At 39.7% G+C, this 19,522-nt stretch overlaps 1 protein-coding gene across 1 annotated transcript in view; it reads left to right on the top strand.

The window, feature by feature from the left end:
* Vps8 (vacuolar protein sorting 8) overlaps nt 1-19,522 on the top strand; it is a 401,212-nt gene that overhangs the window by 114,078 nt on the left and 267,612 nt on the right. The window contains exon 21 of the mRNA XM_083113236.1: nt 7,176-7,310. Coding sequence (XP_082969362.1) covers nt 7,176-7,310 — 135 coding nt within the window. The remainder of the gene's footprint in view (nt 1-7,175; nt 7,311-19,522) is intronic.

Here is a 19,522-nt window from a genome sequence, read left to right as displayed (position 1 = left end):
TCATGTGAGGAATGTATACTTTTTACCTTTTCCTAAGTGCTACAGAAACCGTGAAGAATGTGTAAAGTGGTTAAATCAAATTTTCTCGCTGTAAGAAGGCTTCCTTCTCATTCACTTTCCTTAAACATATGCTAATCTGTTTGCCCAATTGCTTCCCAGAGTACACTGCGTGATAACATCAAATTGAATATCATACGTTTAATCTAATTATCACTCATTCTCATCATCATGATTAGCCAAAAGTGACAGAAAAGCGATGCTAACTTACAAAAAATACAAATATAAATACTACTCCCAAGTTTCTCCTCATTTAGTCACTAATTTTACGTTTCTCTTATGATTTGTTTCGAAACTGTGACTTTATAACTCCGCTGTTTATCCACCATTCAAATTCAGCAGCTCGAATAGCAGCCAATGTAATACCTGGTCTGTGGACAGGAGTGTTGTGCTGATGCAACAGTACCTCACGGCTCAACATTCCCTCTTGCTCTTGATTGTGGTTTGCAAATTTTGACATTAGGTCAGCCTAGTAACTGGCCAGTATCCTCCTAGCATCCCAGAATAACTTTGCCAGAACCTTTCTGGCTGATGATTGAACACAAAATTTCTTTGGGGTTGGCAATAGGTGTGTTTCCACTGCATTGAGCTTTGTTTGGATTCTTGGTCAAAGTGGTGAACCCATGTTTTGTCCACCACCACACATCTGGATAAAAGGTCATGTGGATACACACGATATGTGTGTAAAAGAATATGTAACTCTGCTTCACTTCTGATCAGGAGCCAGACACTTTCGTGATGCACAAATGTTTCTCTAATATGTTATGCACTCCTCTCAACATCTGATGGTGACTCGGTTTGTCTGCCATCATCATGTCATGACTCTTTTCAGTGTTTTCTTGGGTGATCACTGTCACTGGTGGACCACTTGCAGGGGCATCTTTGCATGACTGTTTGTCACATTTGAACTGACAGTACCATCTAGTAATAGTATATGATGGAATTGTCTTAAAGTTTGCATCAAGCCCTCATGAATTTCTTTTGGTTTAAAGTTTTCATTTCCATGTACGTGATGACAGCTCAAACATTCTCAATTTTCCATTTTCACCACCTTCTACAGATGTCCTAGTTTGTCAACCTGTGAAAACTAACGTACATGTTAGAACGTAATGTATTTTTGCATACAGTCATTGTAAGGCAGGGCCGCTGTTAGGAGTGTGCGATGCATGCCACCGCACAGGGCCTCTTTGCTTCTGAAATATTTATATAAATTAATATTATTGCATCTTTTATTCGCATTCATTTCTTTTGAAAATGCTATTATATTAGAACAGGAGAAAGAAAATAAAAGGTATACATTAGAGATACAACTCTGTTTGTAATCAGACCGCACGCCTGCTGCGAAAAGATTTTGCAAAAGGAAATTCCTGTTATAAACTTTATTGTTCAAGAGGGTACAGCACAGTCATGGTTCTTTGTGGGGAAACTGAGATACACAAAATTTGAGGGTTCGCCGCCTACCATTGCATTCGCTAAACTTAGAAAATATGACAAGAGGGTAGAACTTTGCAGGGACACTTGTCCCTGTTGACATTCCTTTTGGTGTAAATCCGCAGCTAAAATAAAAATAAATATCTGGAGATACTTTTATTTTTTCATCCAGGTATTACATTCACAGTTTACGTTAAATAATAATAATTATTATTATAATAATAAAAGCTAATAGCCAAGTGCTGAAGTGAGCATCTCCCATTTGAAATTAATCAAGATGTATCTGAGAACTGACATCTTTTTTTTTAAAGAAAAATGTTACCCCAGGATGAAATTTAAAGGAGGGGGGCTGATCGGGAATCCCTCTCTGGTTTATGCATTCCCCCTCTGGTTGCTAATTTTTGGCTTGGGTGGACTATTTATGTAATGCTTCAGGAGCAGTATTCTGAAATTCCTCTCCCCACTGGAAATTTTTCCAAAACTTCACGCAGTAGTTCTTATGTAACATAAAAATTTGATTTCGGCGATGTGATTGATGACTTTGATACCCAAGGAAAAAAGATAAATTTCTTATGAGATGAGAGGTAAGTTATATCGTTTTCTCTTCATTGTGTCTGTGTTCTCTGAAGGACATGTTCATACTTTCAAAATCCAATGTGTAAAGATCAGCACTTGAAATGGAAATTGTTAGGTGGGGGATGTTTAAACTTGGAGGTAGCTGAGGGGATGCTTTGCATAAAATCTCCAAGCTGGTGAGGGGATACCATCTCCTCACTTAGAGCATCGACAAAAATTTTAAGTAACACACATGTACCCAGGGTATCTCTGTGAGTCACCAACGTTTGACAGAATCTAGAGGACATCAATGTGAATGATTTTTCTTAATAATGTTTTGTTCGCTGAGATCTCACTCTACAAACCCTAAATAAATAAATTTAAAAAAACTTTTATCCTGTATGCTTGCATCCATGCATCACATTCATGATTGCCGCTAGCATTTCCTTCTGCTGGTAAATGATAAAATATTTAGTACGCAATGGACAGAATGGAAAAGATCTCCGTCAGATATTGACTATCTTCAAATAAAACTTAGCTGCCCCAGTGGCGAAATGGTTAGCACATCGTGCTATGACACCAGGGGTCCCGAGTTCGAATCCTGGCCTGGGCATGGATGTTTGTGTGTCCATTCATCAATTTCATCATATCATTACTCATCCCCATCTTCGCAAATTAGCCAAAAGTGGCACAAAAAGGCAAAGTAAAATAAAGCAAATCAAATAAAAAATATTGAACTTAATGAGCTTCTAATGCAAGGGTATAAAATATGATGAGAATAAATGCATGAATTGAGTGAGAGAATTAAAATCAGGGGTTCTTGCTTCCATAGTATATCTGACAGAAAGAAAACATTTCAGTGTCAAGTACAATAGTGCATGGCTACTTACACGCAGGGGGTAAAAAATTCCAAGGTCTGAAGTAGCAAAAAGTTAAGAAAATTTGTTTGTATTTATGTCCTCTACACGGTGCCAAGTTTCGTTGATGGTTCACAGGACATCCTTGTCCTGAAGCGGATGATACAGGACGTTTGAGTTGATAGGCTAATTGGGACTGGACCTGCGGCTTACGAACCCTTATTTGCCTCCACTTGGTACCGAACTCGGGCCCCTTATATAGAAGACAACTTCTCCATCGAAAGGCATGAGAGGTTGGAGGAGAGGGAAATAATTATGTTGGTAGTGTAGAATTTTATGAGCAATTCAAGGTTTGCATATTATTAATTTTCAAAGTATTAGGGCCTTGTGGATTTATTTCGCACAGGCCTTGCATTTTCTAATGGCAGTCCTGTTCTAAGGTATCTACTTTCTAGGAATGTTCAACTTATGCTGCTATGAGGGGTGGAAAGGGGAACATTAGAGTCACATATATATGGTGAATAAAAGATCAAGGTTTTGGTACAAAAATTTTGGGATTCAAATAGCATATAAAATGGCATTTTGGTGTTAAAATGTGAATGAAACACTAAATTTGATTTAAAAACTATACTTATTGCACCAAATAAACATTTTCCTTGTAATAGCACATTTATGTAGTTGTCAGAGGATTAAGCTTATTCCTGTGTAAAGGAATCTATTTTTGTTTCTCAAATATTTCCAGCAAAATTAATTAATTTTATGTGATTTGCATAACTCACAGGATAATTCAGACTCACATCAGTAAATAAAAGCTAAATTTGATTTTTAAGAATTTATTTCGCATTTTGAAGTTCATTTCGCATCATTTCGTGACAACACATTGTAGGGAAATGCACCTCACACCTTTCAAAAACGTGAAAAGGAAGCATTACAGTGTGTTTTCACATTACTTTTATAAAAAATATTGGTACTTTTCTAGAGGCTAAACATACTGAAATTTATGCAAATAACAATACATTTGTATATTTTTCAAAGTATACTGGGTGGCACAAAAGTCAGTTTACCCATACACAAATTCAAGTTTATACACAAAATTCAAGTATACGTACAAAATACAAGTAGATACACAAAAATTCCAGTTTCAGTGGTTTTGTTCTAGCGTCGTTGCCTTGTAATCAAGGGGTCACGGGTTCGATACCCGGTGGAGGCACAAGTGGTTCGGATCCCACTTTAAAATGTAGGTCAAGTCCTGATTAGCCTTACTGTGCATAAAGTGGACTTAAAACACCAACTCAACAACAACAGTGGTTTGGTTCAAAGTGTCCTCCATTGTTTGCAATACATTGTGTGTAACGATCAACAACAGAATTGCAGATATGATGCAGTAAACTTGTATCATTGTTGATGACATGAAACACATTGATAATTGAGTCTTTCAGTGCTTCCAAATCTGCCGGTGATGATGAGTATACCATATCCTTAACAATTCCCCACAAAGCAAAATCGCATGGCTTCAAATCACAAGAACGCCCAGGCCAATCGATGGTAACACGGGGTCCTATCCACTCTTCAAATGTGTCTTCTAAAAGAAATCGAACATCACGTCCATAATGTGGAGGAGCTCCATCTTGCTGCAATACAAAACAGTGATCTGAATAAGTAGGGTTGTTTTCAAGTTCAACTAACACAACATCCTGTATCATCTTGAGATCCGCATTAACTTGTGCATCAAAGTAAGAAATAAGGTCCGATGACACCAAACGAAGAAATCCCCCCCCAAACAATCACTCCAGGCGTATTCAGCTCCTTGCATGTGGATTTGTATGAGATCAGTAGACACAATTATGACGATTCACAAGGCCGTTGCAAGAGTTATTTTCCCCACTTAATGTTGAGTTGGTGTTTTAAGTCCACTGTATGCACACTAAGGCTAATCTGGATTGGACCTACAGTTTTAAAATTAGATCTGAACCACTTGTGCCTTCACGTTGAAAACAACAAACAACCACACTACAACAAGCCACAGACTCAACTGTCTACAAAAGAATAATGAGTGCACTGTTGCCAGTGTCACACGACAGTGTTACCAACCGTGTACCTAGAAAATAAGAGGGCTGCTGGAAAAGTTTCTGTAAACTACCACCAACAGTGGCGCTAGTGTTCCGCTATTATAAAAATCGGAAGAATAGACATGTTATATGTTTAAATTATCTTTGAATGTTTGTTTAAGCCTATTCGTTTATTTTTCACAGCAGTTTGAAGTAGTAGTTTTGTGTGAGAAATGGAAATTTCTCGTGAACACTTTCGGGCAATGATTTTTTATGATTTCAAATGTAGTTGAACACCGAAACAATGCATCGAGCGACTTCATTTGGCTTTTGGGGATGAAGCACCATCCAATAGGACTGTGTACAATTGGTTTTCCGAATTATAGCGTGGTCGCACATTTCTCACTGATGAATTTTGTGAAGGTTGTCCATCCACGTCTGTTGTTGCCAGTAATGTTGATGCTGTGCGTGAAATGATTGAGAGAGATTGGCATGTGACATACCATGAGATTCAGGCATCCTTGAACATTGCCATGAAAGCAATACATACGATTTTGCATGGTCATCTGAACGTACGGAAACTTTCAAGTCGGATCCCACACAACTTGACCGAAGCTCAAAAACAGGCTCGTGTAAATTGGTGTAAAGAAATGCTAAAAAAAAATCAACCGAGGCAAGTCAAATTTAGTGTACTACATCGTTACAGGGGACGAAACTTGGATCTATTCATACGGACCCGAAACTAAACAGCAATCCACTGTTTGTGTGTTTCAAATTGAGCCGAAACCAACAAAAGTTGTTCGTTCGAGGAGTGCTGCCAAGCAAATGATTGCTTGTTTCTTCGGTTATACCAGACATGTGGCAACAATAGCTTTAGGAGATGGAAGGACTGTAAATGCTGAGTGGTATACAACAATTTGTTTGCCAGAGGTCATCAATGAATTGCGTAAAACAAACCCAAATCGTTGCATTATTCTTCACCACGACAACGTCAGTTCCCACTCAGCACACCAAACTGTTGATTTTTTGTCCAGTAAAAATGTCGAATTAATGACTCATTGTCCGTACCTACCTGATTTATCACCTAATGACTTCTTTTTGTTCCCACACATGAAGAATAAGATGTGAGCGATTTGTGTCGCTTGAAGCAGCCGTTGACGCATTCCAAACAGCAGTTTCTGAGGTATCAACTTCAGAGTGGAAAAAATGCTTTCAAAATCGGTTTGAGCGTATACAAAAGTGTTTCGATCTTAAGGGTGAATACTTTGAAAAACAATAAAACCATTTTCAGAATTTCACATGTCTTTTTTCATATTGATTGCAGAAACTTTTCCAGCAGCCCTCGTATTACTTAGCACAAGAAGCACATACACTATCGTAATACTATTATCAATGTGCTTTTTGGGTAAACTGACTTTTGCGCCACCCTGTACTCTAATACTGATCCCTAGAGGCATGCATACTTAATTTGTGATGCAAACACGGAATGTGAAAAACACATTATAATACTTATTTTTCATGTTTTTGAAAGCTGTGAAGTGCACTGATATCAATGTTGAAAAGTATCAGAGGCTTTTTATATATACTTTTCTCTAAATCCTCCCAATACTTTTCAACATTGATATCAGTGACATTAGCCATTACTGATGGATCAGTTTATGCTCAGATCTAACTTCTACCTTTTCCATGTATTTGAAGACTTTATCATTTCACTGTGTGTCATCACAACATTTGTACCTAAATGAGATGAGGAGACAGGTGAGTGGAGAAGGTTACACAATTTGTATTCATGTCCAGATATTATTAAAATAACTTAATCAAGAAGACTTAGGTGGGCAGGACATGTGGCACAACTGGGAGAGGAAAGAGGAGTTTACAGGATTCTTGCTGGGAAACCTGATGGTAAGAGACCTGTAGGAAGGCCAAGACGAAGATGTAGGGATAATGTTGAGATGGACCTAAAGGAAATCGATAAGGATGCAAACGATTGGATTGATCTTGCCCAGGATAGGGACAGACGGAAGGCTTGTGTTGTTGCAGCCATAAACCTTCGGGTTTAAGAAGGCTAAAGAGTTAGTTGGTTAGTTAGTCATCACATATGTAACAAATTTTACCACGATTCTACACTAAAGCTAGATTCCTTATGCCAAAATTGATTGTTATCATTGTTAGTATACTCCTTTACACTTATTTAAAAATGTTTAAAATTTGTTTTTCTTTCTTTCAGCATTTAAAGAGCTTACTCACCACTTGCTAAATAGTATGATTGGCTATGTTAGCCTACCAGCTGTTATTCAGATTATTCTTCAAGATCCAGCATATAGTGGAGGCAAGTTCGGAGAGATAAGGGACCTGCTGATGGGTAAGTACATTAAATTTTATGTCGGTTATTTCTTTTAAAATGCTGGAATACCAATGTACTTTTCCAACATTCTTTTGCACTATTCTGTACTTATTCTGATTTTTCTGTTTTGTATATTGGTTTTTATTTAGCTGAATTGACATCAGTTTCTACAAAAGTAAGGCATAGAACCGTAATTCCTGTTTTGCTTTTTTCTTGTACAATTTTTGCATGTTGGTTGTAACAATTTGCCATTTTTTAACACAGTGGTAACTCAGTTCCCTTGTAATCAAGGGTCTCTTGTTTCAACCTTTAGAGAGGCACAGTGTACAGTGATTTGGAACACAGAAAAAAGTGGACTTAAATATTTTGACAAACATGCATTATCCAGAACTTGTACCAAGGACCACTGACTTCGTAACATGATACACTAGCTACTTGACCATGCATGTTGACTCCATTATATTCTATTCTTAAAATATTGTACTGTTTACGTGGCCTGTCTAAAAGGCATCCGACCATTTCTTCTCCTGCTGAAAATATCTATGGTAGGTTGGCTACACTCTACACAGAGGTGATGGGGACCTTTATGCATGTGCACAGGTGTTGCGCTGGGTGTGTTGGACCTGTCAGTCTATCTGAGGCAGCTGCCAAGTGAGGTAGTGTTTCTGTGTAATGTTGCATTTCCTTGTTCGCTAAGATGACGGAACATGTGGAGCAGAGATACTGCATCAAGTTTTGGCAGGAGCTTAGGGAGATGAAAACGGAAACAATTTCTTCCCTCATATCCAAAGTAAAGTCGGACCCTGTGGCCGAGTGGTTAGCACATCGCGCTGCAATGCCAAGGGTCCCGGGTTCGAATCCCGCTCGGTTTTGGTTGTTTGTGAATGTCCATTTATCAATTTCATCACTGATCCCCATCTTCACAAATTAGCCAAGAAGCACAAAACACGAAGTAAAATAAACTAAATCAATCAATCGATATCCAAAGTAAATTGCTGTTGAGTTTCCCTTCTCGTTATTACCTTTACATATGAAGTAGATATTCCAATATTGGGTTTAGCGAGATTCCAAGCATGCATTTAGCTGAAATATAGTTACCTTCTTCCAGACATGTACACTAATTGGCCTAATGGTTTGGTCTGGAAAATTTTGGTTCTTGGTATGAAAAATCTGAAAAAAGTCAGTGAATTTCGTTTTCACAATATTGTAGACACATTGGCTGCCTTGTGTGTACTAATTGAAAGTTCTTGATGTTACTATTATTATTTATTATTTGAAGTAGGGCTACACTCAAGGTGTATTAATTTAGATCAGGCGATTTTTAAAAAGAAATTACTGATTTAAATCAAATTAAAGAAATAATTTATAGAATAATGTAGATATGATTTTGTAGATATCAGTCAATTTTGGTGAAACTACAAAGGTTATCCAGAGAAAAAGAATGAGTGTTTTGGTGTGAGACACAAGTGGCAGGTGTGTCCAAGAGATTTATGGTGCAGAAGCTGCATACCTTTACTCTCCATATCAATTCAATCATCATTTGTGTGTGATTGTGTGTGTGTGTGTGTGTGTGTGTGTATGTGTGTATATATAGATATATGTATGGATAAAAGCAAGTAGGGCCAAAAGGGCTAAATAAGAATCAAAGAAGAAGAAAGGAAACGCTCACCAGACAGTGGAAAAAATTCGAATTTTCGCCAGTTTAATCGTAGTATCTTCAGAGTAAGAAGAAAGAGACAGAACCAGAAGTTGGAGCCCAGCAGGGTTGTCAGGTCCCGATCGAAGAGGAAGTGGTGCATAAAACTGAAAAAACACTGTTTCTTCACCAGGCTCGTCGAAAACTATGAGTTGGTGGGATGGGTTGGTAGGGTTGTGGGGTGGGCTGGGTTGGGAGGGAGCATCTGATGAGGTGGGGAAGTTACTGGGTGCATCTCCATCTCTTACCCCAACCATACAACAAAGGTGCTGGCTGGTTGGGGTAAGAGATGGATGATCGCTAACTGGAAGCAGTCCTTGATAGGAATATTGTGGTGGTTGATATGGAAGAATAATTAAATCAACAAGACTTAGGTGGGCTGGCCATGTGGCACGGATCTGAGAGGAAAAAGGAGTTTACAGGATTCTTGTTGGGAAACCTGATGGTAAGAGACCTGTAGGAAGACCAAGACGAAGATGTAGGGATAACGTTGAGATGGACCTAAAGGAAATCGATAAGGATGGAAAAGATTGGATTGATCTTGCCCATGATAGGAACACATGGAAGGCTTGTGTTGCTGCAGCCATAAACCTTCTGGTTTAAGAAGGCTAGAGCGTTAGTAAGTTAAGCACTTAATGCTTTTGGTCAAGAATTTTTGCTATTTTTTTTTTCAGTATAGTGAACTTATCTTGTTATATACCTGTACTGGGATTTGATAAAATTGAATAGCATTTTGTGCGTAGTTCTAAAGAAAGGAAAATAGGAACAACATACTCGCATACGTAAGTACAGTTTTTAACGTCCTTTTTATTTGATAAAATTGAATATTTTGAAATCTATAATTGTTTTGGGTTGTGGTTAAGATTCGTTCCCTTTGGTCTTAAGAATTACATTCTTGTATGCGTGAAGTTTTGTAAAAATATTAAGTAAAGTAATGTGGCCATTCTCCATCCAGGATGAAGTTTGAGACATTAATTTTACATGTGCAAATCTAAATCTCTTGTTAAAGTACAGCTTCAGTTTTCATCTTAACCAGTCTTGTTGTAGGGTTTTTCATTGAATTTTTGCAACTATACCTAAGTAGGGGGGCAATTAAGTAAATGTTAAGAAAGAGAGGGGGCAAGAAAAAGGAAAGAATGCTAAAAAGTAATGAAAAAGTCAAGAAGTTTTACAGAAGAGGAGCGAATTGGAAGCGGAATGTATTGACTGTCGCCAAGAATTTTCGGTAAAGTTCGAGGATATTGCTGCAGTAAATGTTCATGCGAATTCTGCTAACCACGAACGTTTAAAAAACAAAAACAAATTGGTGTTCTCACATCCATTGTTAGAAACCAAAATTTTTAATCACAGTAGCAGGACCACAAACTAATAGCTGATATTCAGAGCATTAGTGTTCCAGTACATTTTACTACAAAGAGTATGAAAGTTGTAAAAAAATCTTCAGGAATTTTATTCTTTAAAGTGTCACATAATGCACAGGTGAGACATTGTCGACACATCGTGTTTCATCGCAAACTTCAAATGTTGAAAAATGAATATGTAATACATTGTAAAATGTAGTAAGAGTTTCGTATGTATCATAGCAAGCCCGTTACCAGACGTATCGAAGCATTGGTTGGTATTTCGGGGAAGACAAGTATGAATGTGCCTCATGACACACTCTGCCTGATATCTGATGCATTCCTCCCGAATATTGAATATTGTCGCAAAAGTACACGTGGGTTTATTGATAGGGTGACCATAATATTTTTGTTCGAAAACGTGACATCCAAGTAGGTCAGTTTACCTCCCCCTCCTTAAAAATCGGTTAGCCCTAATTATATTATTATATTATTATTCAGTAAAGTATGGACCACACGAATGATACACCATACACATGAATGCAATAAATATGTAATTATTATTCAGGGTAGATACTCACCGGGAATTTATTGAATTCCGGGAATTATGCGTGAATTATTGGATCCGGGAATTGTATGTGAATTCTGTGTGAATTTTTCTCCATAGACGTGAAAAATTGTAACTTTTATTAATCAAAATACCATTGAATTAATACATATTTATAAAGCCCTGAGGTAGGTTTTAACAGTTTAGTTTCTATTTTTATCTAGGAAGGAAAAGAAAGTTGCGTGGAAAATAGAACAGAATTCTCTCAATCCATTTTTTTGTTAGTGTCCTTTGCAGAACAGTCTATCTGACAGACGGAAGATTATTACAAGATAACATACATTGATTAGTTAAAATTCGAGTTTGAAATTCTTATACAATTAACAGTTTTTCGTAGATTAGTATATCTCGTAACATTTGTGACTTGTGTTTATAGACCGTGTTAAAAATGTAAACATAAACATTGGTAAGGTCTTGCCCGGTCCCCCCGGAACTTCCGGTTTAGGCCAGTCCCCGTTGTTGCCAGTGCAGATAAGCGCTTGTTTTCATCAGTTGTGCGACGATAGTCAAGAAAGGTATTCGTTAAAGTTCTACTATGAAGGAGTGGACGTCTAGAATCCGTCGGATGATCAACTGCAGAGCAAATTATTAAAATATGACGTGTCTTTGTGGCCGCCAGTTGTATAGCACACTACGTACATACACGTATCAAATGTACACGCACGACGAACGTTTAGCTATTCAATTATTTTGTAAATGGAAAAGTGAGGGAAAGATAATTCTATAATACTAGTGATATTATTATATTATAAAGTATGCTTAAGTGAATCTTTGCCAACAAATTTGCAGAAGTAATGACACATAACAAATGCTATATATACCTGCCGCAAAATTAGTTTGGTATTGACGCTGAGAAGCACGTGGAGAAAGCGTGTCTACTTTACTGCGGCAGGGTGGGTTGCTGGCATGCGAACCAATCAAAATCGTCCCAGTGCTTCACCCAAGCTCTGGTTACCTAGCAACAGAAAACGTTTATCACGGTGTTGCCGCTTATCGGGCGATTGTTCTTGAGATCAGTTTTCATGTTGTTGGGACAGGACGTGTTGTTTGTTGCGTTGCTGTGATATTTTAACCGGTCCGTTTGTTTAGTGTTTACTGAATTTAAAGTATTATTTGTTGTATTGTATGTTACGCCCTCCCTTGCCCGGGAAAACAAATGCTACCACTACCTAGATAGAGGCGGCAAAATCTCCCTCGGACAAGCGAAATAGCGTTACGGTCCAGGTTAAGTTCGTGTGTAGGAACCGGTGACCAACAGTGCATAGTAATAAGCCGTATCGAATAAAAACAAAGACATATGTACTTTCAAATTACCACCTCTTTACCTGTAGCCGGGAAGCGGCTAGCTGCATACCTGAAAATCACGGGTAGCGACATGCATACGAAAATGATATAGCCCAAAATTAACATGAAAATAAAAAGTATATTCTATTCATAACCAACAAAAAATGGAATTATTACAGGTCCCCACACTTGCACTCTCACATTCTCTCTCAGATTCAATCCTCATGGGGTCATCGACACAAGAAATTATACATGACATGTACAGGTTTTATGACGACAAGCCCTAATTATTGCATTCTCAATTAATTTTATCTTACTTTTTGTCTAATCAGGTCATTTGTGATTTTGCTCCAGTGCTACTTAAATCCTAGCCAGCCCTTACTTAAGTTCACCTTTTGTTTTTAAAAAAGAAACTAGTCGGCGCGGTGACAATACATTACTTGACCAGTATAAACAAAGGCGTCCCAACGGCAATTACATTCACGTGGGCGGACGTTTTCCTTTTACAAGACCTCACGTGGTTCCAAACATAACAAATAACCTCCGTTGAGTGACGCAAACATATACTCTCTAGCAGGCGGGACTTATAAACACTTCGACGCGACGAGCAATTCACATTACCAGGCAAATACTTTAACCAATAATCACATATGCGACCTGACATAGCTAGCAGCGACACAGCGCTGACACATAAAAATGAACAAACCTCAAGTAGAATATGCGATTAAGCGGGCGGCGCTTTACTCTAATAGTACGCACTTTAAACAAATACAAAGGAGCACAAACAACAATGAATTTAAGATCATAAAAAAATATCACAAGGAATAAGAAAAATTGACCTGAGACGAATAGATTACAAATGACAAGCGCGACGGGAGTTTGGTATGAAGTTCGAGTTGAGTGGGCGTTTTCAAAATGTCGACGAATTTCAAGGGCGTTCTCTAAATCAATCGGGCCGTCACGTGTTAAGGTTCACACAGATGAATACTTTACCATTTCTCAGCTTCCGGGTTGCATCCTGGCGTCTTTATGGGCGATTGAAAACACATAGTATCCACGCGAAAGGTTTCCTTGGTCGCGACGATGGAGATGCAAAAAGGGTTCAAACACCTAGTTCCCCGGCTCCTCTTCCTCTCGGGATCGGTGGATCTCCGTGGTATGGCGCGGTTCAGACGTCGCATCTGAGCGGTCGTTGTAGGCGTCGTCGGGGCGTCAACATCTCTCTCTACGTCTCTCTGTCGCGGCTGGTAGGCGTCGTCGGGGCGTCAACATATCTCTCTACGTGTCTCTGTCGCGGCTGGTAGGCGTCGTCGGGGCGTCAACGTGGCGGATGGTAGGCGTCGTCGGCGTCGTCGTGGCGTCAACGTGGCGGATGGTAGGCGTCGTCGGCGTATCAATAGGGCGGCGTTCGACGTTCTCTCTCTCTCCATGGCGGCGGATAGGCATCATCGGCGTAGTTTCTTCTGACATCGGGCGAATCGACGTAACGCCCCCATCTCTTTTCTTCCTCTAGCCCGCCATAGTTTCCGGTGTTCCTCGTTTCTCAAAAATTATAAATGGCGTAAGGTAATCACGGAAACACGGTTTCGCTTCAACTTCCCCCAGCGGTTGAGGTAGGCGCACTCGTGTAGACTTACTGCCTATCACACACACTGGTGTTCGCACAACACAACAAAGTCCACTGTACACGAAAGGTAGCACGAAGGTGCTCTCGTTCCAAGAATCGCGGCAAAACTGTATATGGAGAGGTAGCACGGAGCTGTTCTCGCTACAAGGATCGCGGTAAGACTGTGTATCGAAAAACCATGTCCTTCGTTTTATTTGGATTTTGAAAAAGGACGCTAGGCGCACGTTGGAGTGACGCTTCCGGAGAGGTTATTCCACCACGCTCTATTGTCTCCAAACTAGGACGGACCGTGTCCGAAGTTTACTTGTGAGGATTAAGCTTCCGCCTGGCTGTCGCCCATAGCTCAATTGCAATCGCTGTCCACAAACTGATCAATTAGAACCGATTTGATCTGGCGTCCGTAATTGTCGCTTGATCGTGACGAAACTCCACACATCCGTCCTTGCACACATGCCGCTGCGCTGTTATAAGTTTCACATGAATCTGACCGTTGGAAACCGAGATATTTAAATGTTTGTCATTATGGTCGAATTTCCTAAGCTTTAGGCGCATAGCGTGACCCTTAACACAAGCGAATGTCTCGTTCCTCCCGTCGGCTTGGCAAAAATCAAATATGTAATCTTACAAATTAAAACACTCAACACTTTGAATCAACACGTCTTTTTACCGCTACATACATGAATAATAATGATAATAATAATAATGACGGTAAATCTGACTGTCATAGTATATAGCGTGTTGTTTTAGTGTGTTATTTTTTTGTACATAATTTTCTGCTTGAGTATGTCGTGTGCTTGTGTGAAGAATGTCAAGCACAGGAGGCAATACTCGAGGAATTCCTCTCAAAGGCCAAACGCGGGAAAACGTTTGTTCTGTGCGCAAATATTATGAGCAAGAGAGAAACAATGGGGGTCCAATCATTTCTGTAAATAAAGTTCTGGACAGGACTGCTGCCGCTGTCAGCGTGTCTAAGAACACTATTGTTACCATGGGGAAAGAAGAATATAATGTAGTAGAAATAAATCAATGCGAGGCTTCAAAACTGGAAACCCCAGGAAAGAAGAGGAATATCAGTAAACGCGTAATAAATTTAGATACCTTTCAGCAAGACGCTATTCGTCGCCATATTTACTCTTATTATAGGAGGAAAGTTCATCCCACTGTAGGGAAACTGCGCGTTTCGTTGAAAGATTCGGGAGTTTTTCAATGTGGGAAAACATCTTTAAGGACAGTCATAAAATCTCTGGGATTCTCATACAAAAACAAATAATGGACGCAAAATAAAGTATGGAGGCATATGGGGATGTGGAGGTAGGGCTCCACACATTCTCGACCTCGATCATATTATGGAGGTGATGTGGTTCACCAACCGCTTTAAAAACAGGTTTGCCCCAGGTACTCATTTGGGCTGAGTCGACTCTGGAGCCTCTAGGGATATTTGATTGATTCATTCATTCATTCATTTGTTGTTTTAAGTCCACTTTATGCACGGGAAGGCTACGTTACAGTTTAAAGTGGGATCCGAACCACTGTGCCATTTGCCTCCACCGGGTATCGAACCACGGACCCCTTGATTACAAGGCGACGACGTTACCACTACGCCATCGGGGAGGCCTGCTAAGGATATTTGAAAGAGTTCCCCAAACCACCGCGGGTCCCCCGCGTAAAAGTCAGACGCCTCACCAACTGGACTTTGTGCAATTCAGTTGAGGTATAATTGAAAGATGGGCAGACTTTAACGGCGACTTCGGAAAGAAATGGTTATTTCAAGTGTATATATATTCAATATTTTCAGAACGGATTGAAAAGGTAACCTGTCAACAATGCTCGTTTCATTAATTCGTTCATGTTGTAAGGGAGACGGAAATGAAGAGAGACAATAATAGCACATTCGTCATTGTTGTCATCATTGTTATTCAGTTTTCCTCGAAAAACAATAACACATTTCATCATTGTTGTTCTTTTTCATAACACGTTTTCCTCGACACAGCGTCAGAAGGCTGCACTGCGTACCGTACCGCATGATATGGCAACACCGTGACGCGTGTTCCTTCAGCTCTCAATACCAAACTAATTTTGCGGCAGGTTTAGTAAATATATGTGCTTTCAACGTCGCCTTTCCGCCTGAGGGATTTAGAGCAAACCTATGATATGGCATGCCACTTTCACTTACACGAATTTACTTCAAGCAACAAGGGAGTTTTCAGACTGAAGCGACAAGCGATATCGGGGTTTCGCACAGAAGCATTCGATCTAAAGCAAACCATTTATCAGTCACGCTTGCGCAAATAACAGGCCTTGGCAACACAATGCACGGTACTGATAAAACGGCCCAGTCCGAGCGACATGAAAGCGACAAGCGACACCTGCAATTTGTCGTGTCCCTTTAATTCGGAAGGTGTTGTTTATTTTTGAATGTTGGTTTCCAAGATACACGTATCCCTGCAGTCTGAAAGCTTCCTTTCGAACCAATTCGCCACGAGAAAATGCACATGTTGTTTGGACTGGACTGTTTTCTCAGTACCATGCATCGTGTCGCCTCGGTCTGTTGTACTCGTATGCGAGGTGAATTGTTTCTTTTAGAGTAAAGTGGCCGTTGCCATTGGCGTCCGGAAGGGTGGCTGCGCCCCCCCTGGAAAACGAAAGTCAAACAATAATTATGCATTTCACACATATAATTTCATTTTAGACACAATAATGTGTTAATTATTGCATGAACATCATAAATTCAAATTTAAGGAATGTTTTTTTAGGGAACAACACTATTTTTGGAGAAAATGTGCCTTGTTCGCCCCCCTGGAAAAAAATTCCTTCCTTGCCCCTCCCTTAAAAAAATCCTGCGGACGTCCATGGACGTTGCTTGTCGCTTCGGTGTGTAATCTCTGTGCCACTTAAAAGTGAAACCTCAGTGATCGATGACATTTTTCGAACCGAAGCGACACGACAAGCTGCACGTTCGCGCAGATTCCCAATGACGTGTATTGTGCCGCCTGAGACTTGATTTCCCATTAGCGGTAAATGCTTATTTATAGACTAAATGGGCCTGTGTCGCTTGTCACTACGGTATGAACCACTGCTGTCGCGTGTCGCTTCGGTTTGAAACCTCACTAAGACGCATGCTTTTCACCACAACACAATACGCAGATAAACGATCAACATGCTTGCAACAAAATGCAAGTCGTCCTTTCCGGGTACCAATCCTTTCTCGTTCTGCTTGTATCAACAGGTTTCGTCTCTCTACGTCCTTCGGAAACCTACGAAGAGATACTTGACTCAATAAATTTGTTCCCGATCGAACTGTGCAACCATATGCTACACAGCTGCCACCCTATTTCCTTGTAAAAGAATCTCCACTTTGCCCTTTCATATTAACGTCTATAGCATCGTAAGCGTAACCGGATGTTCGAGGGGGACCAGACGAGTGCGCATGCTCCGCAGTAGCTCCGCCTTTAACACCGTCTATAGATGTACTTATTTCTAGTCTGAAAATGTGAAATAGCAAATGTAAATTCCGCACCTTAAATTTAATATATTAAATATATATACTGTTTAATTGTATTGAATTAGAATTTTTTGATTCATTGGAGTCACACAGACCCTTTATATTGTTAATATATTTTGTATGTGTGAGGGTGGTGAGAGACAATATTATGTAAGGTTCAAATAGAGAAAACATCTGCTTGTAGCCTTGAATTTTTGGAAAGTTCACCTTGAAATCCATGAATTATACTTGAATTTTATCATAGTCCTAAAGTGGCCACCCTGTTATTACAATCTCGGTATGGCTTACATAGTGTTTCTGTTCTCTTACGATTAACCTTTGATGTTAGTCCTACACTCAAGTATTTATCAGAATAACCATTCTTGGGAACAGCATTATTCTATGACTGTACTGAAACTACATGGATGCTTCTAGACCATGCTTATTCACTGCTCTACAAATAACGGAACACACCAAACAATACAACCAGTGAAGTACTGTCTGCTAGAACGTTCTCGACGCCAATCAAACATTTTGATTGTTATGAAATACTAGCTGATTGCCCGGATTTTCCCGGGTATTTATTTATCCCAATCTTGTATTAGACAGGAAAATAATGAATTCTAACTACAGGGTGGCTCAAAAAGTCACTTAACACCCCTGATACAAGTCCACTGCAGCACGCAACATGGAAATGGTGATGACCAATCGTTATCAGGCCAAGGTGAAACCACATTGACGCCACCCGCACGGTCGGCGGCCATCTTGATGTCCGCCATCTTGAATTCAACTTAAGAATTTTAAATGGGAAGGGGGTGATATGATATATCAAATCAGGGTAGAATTTCACGAGAAACGCAATGGTGAAGGTTTTTTCGACGTATCTTTAACCAGTATAAAGTTATGACTGAATTCTTGTACCAATATGCTCCTTTTCGAGGTGTTAGAAAAATGCCTTAAAATTAGTTTAGCGCATCGGTAATGCATCGAGATCAAAGTGATATCTAGGGAGAGAAGTTCGCATGCCATTGCACACAATTTTAATCGGATATGCGACCCTTGTCATCTGATAACTAACTTTGGACAGAAACTGCTTCACAACGTTCCCATAGTGTTCTGGTGTTACTCCCTATTGAAAAAAACTCTGTAAAAAGTGCCTTCTTCCATAAGCAAGGATGAAAAAAACTGTTTATTTAACAAATCCAAGTAGCCCTAAGCATTTAAGGTTCCCTTGATGGAAAATTGACTAACCAATCGTGTTCCCCACAGCACGCCACACTATTAACTTACCAGCACTAACCATTCAGCTTTGATCTGTCGAAAAAATGGGTTATCAGATAAAAAGCATAGAATATTCTGTTTATGAACTTCCTTATGAACATAAACATTAGCCTTGTCACTGTGAAGGACTTTTCATTTAATGGAAGCGTGACACTGTAATTGTTCGCGACAACCATTCATAATGCACAGCTCTTCATGGATGTATCCGATTAAAATCGTGTTCAATGGCATGCGAACTTCTCTCCCTAGACGTCACTTTGATCTCGATGCATTACCAATGCGCTAAACAAATTTTAAGGCGTTTTTCTAACACCTCGAAAAGGAGCAAATTGGTACAAGAATTCAGTCATAACTTTTTACTGGTTAAAGATACGTCGAAAAAACCTTCACAATTGCATTTCTCGTGAAATTCTAGCCTGATTTGATATATCATATCACCCCCCTTCCCATTTGAAATTCTGAAGTTGAATTCAAGATGGCCGCCGACCGAGCGGGTGGTGTCAATGTGGTTCCCCCTTGGCCTGGCAACGATTGGCCATCACCATTTCCACGTTGCGCGCTGCAGTGGCCTTGTACCGAGGGTGTTAAGTGACTTTTTGAGCCACCCTGTATAGTGTAAAATGTAACTAATTTTAAATGCTATCGTGAATGTCACCAGTTAGCTTAGCGACTCCGAAATCTATGAATTCGACACTAATCTAGGTCATTTGTGGCGTCTTATTTTTCACCCCCTCTCACCCTCCCCTCCCATGCCGATAGGTGATGAACTTGGAGTTGAACCGCATTGGGAGTGTCACGAAAACTATGGATTCCATTCGTAACACAGCCTGAATGTTAGACAACCCGAGAAACACTATTGTTGGGCGGATTGCATAGAGTCACGGATGTCTGTTTGTGCGGAATTTAATATCGGT

Source organism: Lepisma saccharinum, chromosome 27, assembly GCF_977018435.1.
Source record: "Lepisma saccharinum chromosome 27, izLepSacc3.1, whole genome shotgun sequence".
Taxonomy (NCBI): domain Eukaryota; kingdom Metazoa; phylum Arthropoda; class Insecta; order Zygentoma; family Lepismatidae; genus Lepisma; species Lepisma saccharinum.
The sequence above is the reverse complement of the archived record's forward strand: the minus strand, read 5'-3'. Positions and strand labels throughout refer to the sequence as shown.